Source organism: Choristoneura fumiferana, chromosome 28, assembly GCF_025370935.1.
Source record: "Choristoneura fumiferana chromosome 28, NRCan_CFum_1, whole genome shotgun sequence".
NCBI lineage: Eukaryota > Metazoa > Arthropoda > Insecta > Lepidoptera > Tortricidae > Choristoneura > Choristoneura fumiferana.
In genome coordinates, this window is record NC_133499.1 from 6,986,244 (window position 1) to 6,997,156 (window position 10,913).

Genomic DNA, 10,913 nt, shown 5'->3' on the forward strand with positions numbered 1-10,913 from the left:
CCATTCATGATTTCTGATAGTTTGTAAACTCGCATAGGGACGGTCTTTTTTGGGCTTTATCGATATCGATGATTTGGTTGGAATGTTTCAAATCGTGACCAGCTCAAAATCCTTAGTAGGTAAATACCTAATTCAAGACCACTAGATTTTTTTCTTTTTTTTAGTATTTTTTAAGGCGTACGGATTTTATTGATTTTTTCGATCAGAAGGCAGCACTCGCGCTGGTCTCCATCAGCAGCAAATTAAAAAAAAATGGCCAAGAGTGTGTCGGACACGCCCGAAATAGGGTTTCGTAGCCATTACGAAAAAAATAAGTAATAATAAGGATAAGGATTTCGTATTTTGTACGGAATATTCCAAGTTTAGGTATATTTTATACCTTAGGCTGATATTAAATATAATGACCCGGATAACTCACGTCTTAAATCGAGTTTAGCTTCGACATGTTTCGGGCTAATCCTAATACGGATTAGCCGGAAACATGTCGAGCTAAACTCGATTTAAGACATGAGTTATCCGGTCATTATATCGTCTTAAATCGAGTTTAGCTCGACATGTTTCGGGCTAATCTAATACGGATTAGCCCGAAACAGTCGAGCTAAACTCGATTAAGACGTGAGTTATCTGGGTCATTATATTTAATATGAGTGAATCTCACGGTAGTTTCATGTTCAAAATTAGGCTGATATTTACTCTTAAACTACTAATAATTCTCAAGTAAACTTAACCGTTATAATTTTCCTTGTAAGTTGGGCAGGCCACGTCATCCGTATGGAACCCAATAGGTGGGCTAAAATAGCCACAGACTGGATATCACAAAACGGACTTCGGCGGCGTGCCAGGCCCAGGCGTCGATGGCGGGATGATCTGGACGCCTTTCTTTGCAGCTGGTCAGAGATCGCCCAAGACCGGGTAGAGTGGAGAACATGGGGGGAGGCCTTTGCCCAGCAGTGGGACACCTCTACAGGCTTCTAAATATAATATAATATATATAAGTTTGATATACTTACTACCATCCTGATTTTTTCAAATTTTTCCACCCACCGGTTTAGAGTTTAGAGGGGGGGGGGGCGCTCGATTTTAATGAAAATTTGCATTTTAAAGTTGAATATTTTGCAAACAAATCACTGAATCTAAGAATCGTCTTAGCAAACCCCTAATGTTTTTAAAAACCTATCCAACGATACCCCACACTACAAGGTTGGATGAGAAAAAAAATCACCCCACTTTACGTCTATGGGAGGTACTTTAAAAAAATTTTTTTTTACTTTTTTTGTACAATTTGTCGGAATACTTTACATATATATTCGTGCAAAATTACAGCTTTCTAGCATTGATAGTCTCTGAGCAAAGCCGCGGACAGGTTCCGTTATTGCCATTTTGGCTACGGAACCCTAAAAATGCAAAACTATTTCAGTATAATATATATATAGGCTTGATTCGGGTTATTTTTTATATTTTAGTTGAAAACAAAAAGTATTAAATGATTTACTAAGCGAGTCGGCGCTGCTGCAACACGCACTGCAGAGCAGAAGGGCATGTCGAGCTAAACTCGATTTAAGACTTGAGTTATTCGGTTTTATTTCATTAAATTCTGAGCTGCGTCCTTGGAAAAATATCGATACTTTTCCGCCAGCACGCCGCACTATCGATAAACAAGCAGTTTCCGTCGCGTGTTATTGTTTTAAAACTCGTGTGAATCTCTTTGCAAATTTGGCATACTTCATTTATTTGGGTCGGCGGCTTGTTTTGGGAAGAAATGGCCAAGTGCGAGTTTGACTCGCGCACCGAGGGTTCCGTATAAAGTAGGTATCTGTGAATATACAGATCTGTTGAGAGGCCAGTGGAATCGATAGCGTGCTCCCTGCTGTTAGGCACAACGAAGTTGAGGAATCTTCAAAATAAACCTCAGAATTAAGTATATAACGTAGCAGCATTTATTCCACAATAAATCCACTATTTAGTTTTTTTTTTTTTTTATTCGACTGGATGGCAAACGAGCAAGTGGGTCTCCAGATGGTAAGAGATCACCACCGCCCATAAACATCTACAACACCAGGGGTTTTGCAGATGCGTTGCCAACCTAGAGGGCTGAGATGGGATACCTCAAGTGCTAGTAATTTCACCGGCTGTCTTACTCTCAACGCCGAAACACAACAGTGCAAGCACTGCTGCTTCACGGCAGGATTAGCGAGCAAAATGGTGGTAGCAATCCGGGCGGACCTTGCACAAGGTCCTACCACCACCACCTGCAAGTTGTCAGATAGTATTAAAATTTATGGATTAAATAGGAGCACTCGCAAAACAAAGTTCTTACGCAGGTTGACATCGAGAGAGAGAGCATAGAGTAGCGATAACAAAAAGGAAACGGATACGGACAAACTGCATGACATTTGTCACTGTCAGGGCCGCATTTCACGAAGCAGTTTGCAGGTGGTAGGACCTTGTGCAAGGTCCGCCCGGATTGCTACCACCATCTTGCTCGCTAATCCTGCCGTGAAGCACCTGTGCTTGCACTGTTGTGTTTCGGCGTGGAGAGTAAGCAGCCGGTGAAATTACTGGCACTTGAGGTATCCCATCTTAGGCCTCTAGGTTGGCAACGCATCTGCAATCCCCCTGGTGTTGCAGGTGTCTATGGGCGGTGGTGATCTCTTACCATCAGGAGACCCACTTGCTCGTTCGCCATCCAATAGAAAAAAAAAAAAAAAAAAAAGCAACAAAATTCAAAATTCAAATGATTTATTCAGTAAATAGGCCGCAATGGGCACTTTTACACGTCATTTTTTTAAACTACCAGCGCTTTCGGAAATACCATCATTGCCAAGAAGAATGCGCCGCAAGAAACTTGGCAGAAAGTCATTTTTTCATCAAAATATAATTACAAATAAAATACTTAAAAACTATATTATACAATTAAAGAAAAAAAAATACAAAAAATAATAATACAGGAAATACAGGGATGTATGGGTCCCTTAGTTACAATACTAAACACTAACAAAACAAGTTCTAATTTACGAGCGGTAGTCTCTTTTCAACGCATACTGTTAAACAAAGACTACCGCTTGTAACCAGTAGCTTCGTGAAATAGGGCACAGGTCCTTGATGTTAAGAAGAAGGTTTTACTTTGTATTTTTATTCTTCTTCTGCATTGATTGCTTGTCATCCATGTGTACGTCACTCTTCTAAATAAACTCATATTGAAAGCTAACGTTATTATTTTAATATGGTAGCAGAGCGTTAAATAATATTCCAAATTCATCGCAATAGTAAGGAAAAATAGAGCTCTCGATCATGCAAGGCGTGAAGTTCGAGATCGGTCGGCTCGACGGTCCTGCTAACTGGCAGACATGGAGGTACAAAATAAGACTATTATTGAAAGGTACTCCAGGTACGCTAGAAGCGATTGAAGGAAAATTACGGCCAAGTATTCCCGGCAAGTCGGCAAAAGCCGACGAGTTAGCTAAATATGAATCCGACATAGAAAAATTTCAAAAATTTGACAGTCAAGCCTTGTTAATTCTAACGACAAACATGACAGAGGAGACATTGCAAAAAGTGATGCGATGCGAAACTTCAAGTGAGATGTGGATAGAGCTTCACAGGCTTTACGATGGAGCAAAAGAAGACAGGAGCTACGATCTCTGTATGAGGTTCTTCCGCTACCAAAAAAGCGAGGAGCATGATATGGCCACTCATATTTCGGCTCTCAAAAACCTATGGTACGATTTAAACACCGAAATAGAAGGAAATGATCTACCAGAGATTTTATTAATATGTAAAATACTTGATACACTTCCTGAGCAGTATTTCAGTTTCAAATCTAGCTGGCTTTTGATGAACCAGAAGGAAAGAAATATTGAAAATCTCACGACTCAGTTATGTACTCATGAGAGAGCTTTGAAAAATGTTAATGAAAGTGACATGAAGATTGAAGCACTGCAAGTCATGAGGTCGAAAGAGAAAAGAAAGGACAGAGATTGCAAGATGAAATGTAACTACTGTGGACAGCTTGGACATAGAGTCAAAACTTGCTCCAAATGGAAAGCAGATGGGAGACCACCAAAACCGAAAACTACTTCAAGTCAAAGTACGTCCAACGTTAACATGAACTTGATGGCGCTTGACAGTAGCACAGCAGACAAGGATAGCGATAACTGGTACGTGGATAATGGTGCAACTAGCCATGTGACCAATAGAAGCGACCTGTTTAAGACCTTCGAGTACTTCACTGGTGCTCATACTGTGACAACTGCCAACGGCTCAGCAGTCCATGCGATTGGTAAGGGAAGCCTTGAGATTGAGGCTGATGTACGAGGAACAAAGGAGCTGATAACTCTAAATGACGTATGGTTCGTACCTTCCATTAAGAAAAATCTATATTCAGTTCTGTCAGCTCAAGATAGATTACCGAACACCGTGTTTGAGTCTCGAACAGAAGAGTGCGTAATTAAATTTGAAGGAGGTCGAGATCTACTAATTGGAAAAAGGGATCCGCATGGAGGCTTGTACAAGTTATTAGCGAAGAACGTTAAACGGCCCCATGAAACCAATGTGTTAATAGATGACTCCAACATGATGCAATTATATCACGAACGTTTGGGACACCAGAACAAAATTCATGTTAAAAGGTAATAGAGAAGGAGCTGGGCATAAAGCTAAAATTAGATTCCGAGTTATGCGAAGGGTGCGTGTTTGGAAAAGCCCATCGACTCAAATTTGGTACAAGGGAGCGCGCAACTTGTCCAGGAGAGCTAATACATACCGACGTATGTGGGCCATTCAGATTTTCATTTTTAAAGTACAGATACTTCGTACTGTTTAAAGACGACTTCACTAAATTTCGCCAAGTCTATTTTATGAAGGAAAAGGGAGAAGTACACGAGAAACTTGAGCAAATGTTGGCAGAAACTAAAACGACTGGACATATTGTAAAAGAGATTCTAAGTGACAATGGAGGCGAGTTTGATAATGAAAAAGTGAGAGTGATATTGAAGAAGTACGGAATAAGGCAAAGACTCACAATGCCTTACACGCCGGAACAGAATGGTTGTTGTGAGCGCGAAAACAGAACGCTGGTAGAGTGTGCCAGAACCATGATGTATGGACAAGAAGACACGCTGCCACAAGGCTTGTGGGCTGAGCTTGTCAATACAGCTGCTTACATATTAAACCGTACTGGTCCAACACAGCAAGAGAAGTCGCCATTCGAGCTTTGGTTTAGTAAAAAACCCAATATCAAGCACTTACGAATCATCGGAAGCACCTGTTACTCCCACATTCCAAAATGTAACCGAAAGAAAATGGACAAGAAAGCAGTGAAAGGGATTTTGATTGGTTACGATAACGACGATGGATACAGAATTTGGTGTAAAGAAAATAACACATTAATAAGGTCAAGAGACGTTTCTTTTCAAGAGAAGACACTAGCACCTACTAATGAATTTTTCTTACAGCCCTTATTAGAAGACCCAGTACCGTCGACATCCACAAAAGACCTATCAGATGAAGAAACAGGTGAAGGCAATGAAAATGAAGATAGCTCTGATCACGAAAATATTTTCAACAAATCAATTGACTCACAAAGAGAAGTTGATAGCGAGTTAGAAAGTGATGGTTATCTATCTGCTCAAGAAGTAGAAGCGGAAGGCATAAGAACTCTGAGACAGAGAAACACCATCAAACTTCCCTCGAAGTTCAATGATTACGTGATGAATGTTGTTGACAGTATGGAGCAAGCAAAGGTGGAGCCTAAGACATTTAAAGAAGCAATGCTTCATCCTGACAAAGAAAGATGGGTTGAAGCTATGGGTCAAGAACTAAATTCCCTTAAAGAGAATGACACGTGGGAAATGGTACCATTACCTCAGAATAGGAAAGCCATACCATGTAAATGGATCTATAAGGTAAAAACCAAACCCGACGGTGCTATCGAAAGATACAAAGCCCGACTAGTCATTAAAGGATTTACTCAAAAGCAAGGACTCGACTATTACGAAACCTTCAGTCCAGTTGCTAAGACAAGCACTATTAGAGCACTATTGAGTGTAGCTGCAAAGGAGAAGATGAAGTTAGGACAATTTGATGTGTCGACTGCATTTCTATATGGCATCTTAAACGAGGAGATATATATGAAGCCGCCAGAAGGGCTGACTAATATTGACTCGAAAATGGTGTGCAAACTAAAGAAAAGCTTGTACGGATTAAAACAAGCGCCGAGATGCTGGAATGCTTGCATTACCGAGCATATTATGAAAATTGGCTTTAAGCAAAGTTCTGCAGATCCATGCTTGTTCACCAGAACAGAAGGCGGGGGAGAAAAGTCATAATAGCTCTGTACGTTGATGATGGATTAGTGGCTGCATCTGATGAGAAGGGAGTGGAAGATCTATATGATGAACTCGGAAAGAGATTTAAGATTACCACTAAGCCGGCGTCATATTTTCTAGGTGTTGAAATCAAGACACATGACGATGGTTCTATTAAAATTGACCAGAAGGCATATGCAGATAAAATTCTACAACGTTTTAGCATGACGAACTGCAAGCCCGTGCCAACCCCGATTGTAAAAAATATGCAAAAAGTCACGACGTCTGAGAACAAAGAAAAGTTCCCATATCGTGAAGCAGTAGGCGCTTTGTCATATCTTATGGTGGGCACAAGACCGGATATTGCTTACGCAGTTGGAGTAGTATCGAGAACCCTACAAAATCCAACTGATGGAGATATTATACGGGTCAAACGAATATTGAGATACATCCAAGGCACAAAGGAGTACGGCATCACATACAAAGGTAACAATAAGCCTATTACTATGTACACAGATGCCGATCTTGGAGGTGATCCAACCACAGGCCGCTCAACATCAGGGATGGTTTGCCTGTTTTCGAGTGGAGCTATCTCCTGGCGGAGCCTGCGCCAAAGAACAGTAGCACTTTCATCAAGCGAAGCGGAGATTGTTGCTGCAAGTGAAGCCACACGCGAACTACTGTGGCTAAAACGTATCATAGAGGACGTGGCTATGAATGTTCAAACCGTAGAATTGCTGATTGATAGTGAGTCTGCGTTGAAACTCAGCAAGAACCCTATAGAAAGGCACCACCAGACTAAACACATGCATGTTCAGAGGAGGCACTTCTTCCTGCGAGAATGTTTGATGCAAGACACAAATAATTTAATAGCAAAGAAAGTGTCCTCAGAGCAAAACGTCGCGGACATGATGACTAAGCCGCTCTATAAGCCTAGACTGCTTGTATTGATGGAACCACTGGGCATGTAGGCGTCCTATGAAGATGGGAGGGAATGTTAAGAAGAAGGTTTTACTTTGTATTTTTATTCTTCTTCTGCATTGATTGCTTGTCATCCATGTGTACGTCACTCTTCTAAATAAACTCGTATTGAAAGCTAACGTTATTATTTTAATACTTGAGTTATGTTACATGCTTAAACTAATATTCAACAAGATCTAGTGAAATTGATGTTTCTATCGTGTTTGGATAATTTTGTATTTATCTTGCTTTAGCTTCAGTAAACTTCAATAAGCTGGTTGAGAAAGAAATATATATACGAGCTTTTCCGACAAAAGACGATGGAAAAACATTCACTACATCTGTACGCTGCTACAGCTATAGGTAGTGCCACCAGAGTTGAGGTCTCTCACAAGAACATGTCATGTATTGACAGCGGTGGTTTTGACAGCAGTGGTTTTGACAGCGGTGGTTTTGACAGCGGTGGTTTTGACAGCGGTGGTTTTGACAGCGGTGGTTTTGACAGCGGTGGTTTTGACAGCGGTGGTTTTGACAGCGGTGGTTTTGACAGCGGTGGTTTTGACAGCGGTGGTTTTGACAGCGGTGGTTTTGACAGCGGTGGTTTTGACAGCGGTGGTTTTGACAGCGGTGGTTTTGACAGCGGTCAAACAGACAGACAGACTTACAAACTTTCACATTCATAATATTTTGTGGGATATTTTGTACTTATATACAGTTTTATTTTTAGACCTGCTACAGTAAAATAACCTAACCAACAAAAAATTGGAAACCCCCGAATTTGTCACTTCAAAGTTCAATATCTCAAAAACGGCTGAACCGTTTCTAATGAAAAATGTCTAAGAACCATTGTTATAAAACGTGATTTCAAAATAAAAGTAAAACCGCATTCAAATCGGTCCACCTGTTTAAGAGTTACGGTGCCACAGACAGACAGTCAGACACACATAGCAGTCAAACTTATAACACCCCTATCTTTGTGTCGGGGGTTAAGAAAGGCATTGAAATAAAAACACAATCAGCTTTAAAGTATATACTGTATTCGATTCTGTTCTCAATTTTGAAAAAACTACTTTCAGATTTTTATTTATTAATTACACTGGTGGGGACAGGCCTCCCAACTGACGATAAGTTGCAAAACCCCCGACTTTGTCACTGCAAAGTTCAATATCTCAAAAACGGCTATACCGATTTTGATAAAACATGTCTAAGAACCATCGCTAGAAAACCTTCTTTCAATTAAAAAAACCCGCGATCAAATCGGTCGACCCATTTAAGAGCCACGGTACCAGAAACAGACAGACACATATAGCGGTCAAACTTATAACACCCCTCTTTTTGCGTAGGGGGTTAAAAAGGAAACGTAAGACTAAAACTCGCTGATTCTAAACCTACAAAAGTTAAATGTTAAAGGTTGAAAATATTATTATGTAAAACATTGACAAATTCCGTCTTCCATTCGCTCATCAATAGGAAACAGCTAATATTTTTGCAGGTCCTCTGTCTTCGTGTTTTGGGTCGCAGATTTTCTGAAAAATAAGAAAGAAAGAAACTCAGCTAAGTACAGTCACCTGCAGTATATCTGACACAACGAAGCGGGTATAAATATCTGATACGACTCTATTACTGCCGGGTCAGTTAGTTTTAACCCCCGACTCAAAAAGAGGGGTGTTATAAGTTTGACCGTTATGTGTGTATGTGTGTGTCTGTGGCACCGTAGCTCTTAAATGGGTGGATCGATTTGAAGGCGGTTTTTTTATTTGAAAGCAGGTTTTCTAGCAGGTAATTCAATGGTGCGTGTGAAGTTCCCAATCCGCACTGGGCCCGCGTGGGAACTATAGCCCAAGCCCTCTTGTTCTGAGAGGAGGCCTGTGCCCAGCAGTGGGACGTATATAGGCTGGGATGATTATGAGGTTTTCTAGCGATGATTCCTAGATATGTTTCATCATAAATATAACCTAACCAACAAAAAGTTGGAAAACATTTTAACTTCAAAGTTCAATATCTCAAAAACCGCTGAATCGATTTTGATAAAACATATCTAAGAATCATCGCTTTAAAATCTGCTTTCAAATAAAAAAGCCGCATTCAAATCGGTTCACCCGTTTAAGAGCTACGGTGCCACAGACAGACACATAGCAGTCAAACTTATAACACCCCTCTTTTTGCGTCGGGCGTTAAAAAGCGAATATATCAGCCATTTTTTTTTCATTCGACTGGATGGCAAACGAGCAAGTGGGTCTCCTGGTGAACACCAGGGGTATTGCAGATGCGTTGCCAACCTAGAGGCCTAAGATGGGATACCTCAAGTGCCAGTAATTTCACCGGCTGTCTTACTCTCCACGCCGAAACAACAGTGCAAGCACTGCTGCTTCACGGCAGGATTAGCGAGCAAGATGGTGGTAGCAATCCGGGCGGACCTTGCACAAGGTCCTACCACCCCTGCCCTTTCGGGAGCCCCCTACAGGGGGCCCTGGGTACGCACCCGTTGTGGTCTGGTAGACGCTATTGAACGAGGTACGACAATGTAATGATCTACCTGGCACAGCAAGGGAAGTCCCAGAACCTCTGGTCCTTGCCATAATTCTCTCCATCAACGATGGTTTGCGGCATGGTCTTGCCCATGGATTCTGGTAGAAACAGGCAGAGCGCGCCGCCCGCTATACCGAGAGTGCCAAGTATTAACAATGGTATTTCTACTGCTATGGTGGCCTGTAAAAAAAAAAAACAATAAACCCCACTGCCCTAATCAATTTGAAAGATAACCTAACCAACAAAAAGTTGGCAAACCCTCGACATTGTCACTTCAATGTTCGATATCTCAAAAACGGCTAAACCGATTTTAATGAAACATGTCTCTAACCATTGCTAGAAAACCTGCTTTCAAATAAAAAAACCGCATTCAAATAGGTTCACCCGTTTAAGAGCTACGGTGCCACAGACAGACACACATAGTGGTCATACTTATAAGTTATAATATAACACCCCTCTTTTTTCGTCGGGGGTTAAAAAAACTATCCTAAGTCCTTCCCAATGACACAAACTATCTGTGTACCGAATTTCATCTTAATCGGTTCAGCGGTTTAGACGTAATGTGATGAGGTAACAAACAGACTTTGTTTTTAACCCCCGACGCACAAAGAGGGGTGTTATAAGTTTTACCGCTATGTGTGTCTGTCTGTGTGTGTGTGTGTGTCTGTCTGTGGCACTGTAGCTCTTAAACAGGTGGAGCGATTTGAATGCGTTTTTTTTTATTCGAAATCAGGTTCTTAGACACGTTTCATCAAAATCGGTTTAGCCGTTTTTGAGATATTGAACTTTGAAGTGACAAAGTTGGGAGTTTTCCAACTCTTTGCTGGTTTGGTTATAGTATACAGGCATGGAATAAAATCATTGACGAGCAAGTGTGATGGAAAAAACAGGTCCCGCAAACAATCAGATGTCTTACCATGTAAACAATGTACGGGACCATGATAGTGGCTACATAGCCAGATATATGGATGAGTGCGAGACCCTGGGCGCGCACTACGGTCGGCAACAGCTCTGCGGCGTATTGCATACCGATGTTGTAAGAGATGTTCACGGCGAAACGGCCTACGATAGCCAGGGAGGCTGTTGGTAGGCCTGGAAAAATATTTAATGTCAGTTAAA

The 10,913-nt window shown here is 41.2% G+C and overlaps 1 protein-coding gene across 1 annotated transcript; it reads right to left on the reverse strand.

Annotated features, from left to right (window-relative positions):
• Positions 1–8,359: 8,359 nt before the first annotated feature.
• LOC141443686 (organic cation transporter protein-like) lies at positions 8,360–10,913 on the reverse strand. Its single transcript, XM_074109037.1, has 3 exons — positions 10,711–10,913; positions 9,802–9,974; positions 8,360–8,791 (listed from the first exon to the last, which is right to left on the reverse strand). The coding sequence occupies exons 1-3, from the start codon at positions 10,819–10,821 to the stop codon at positions 8,743–8,745; spliced, it is 333 nt and encodes a 110-aa protein (XP_073965138.1). The 5' UTR covers positions 10,822–10,913; the 3' UTR covers positions 8,360–8,742.

Excerpts from the sequence above, each read along its gene's own strand:
- LOC141443686 (XM_074109037.1), bottom strand. The coding sequence starts at position 10,821 with ATGCAATACGCCGCAGAGCTGTTGCCGACCGTAGTGCGCGCCCAGGGT. Across the intron at positions 9,975-10,710 it reads TCCCGTACATTGTTTACATG|GCCACCATAGCAGTAGAAAT; the intron begins GTAAGACATCTG and ends TTTTTTTTACAG. Across the intron at positions 8,792-9,801 it reads GACTTCCCTTGCTGTGCCAG|AAAATCTGCGACCCAAAACA; the intron begins GTAGATCATTAC and ends CTTATTTTTCAG.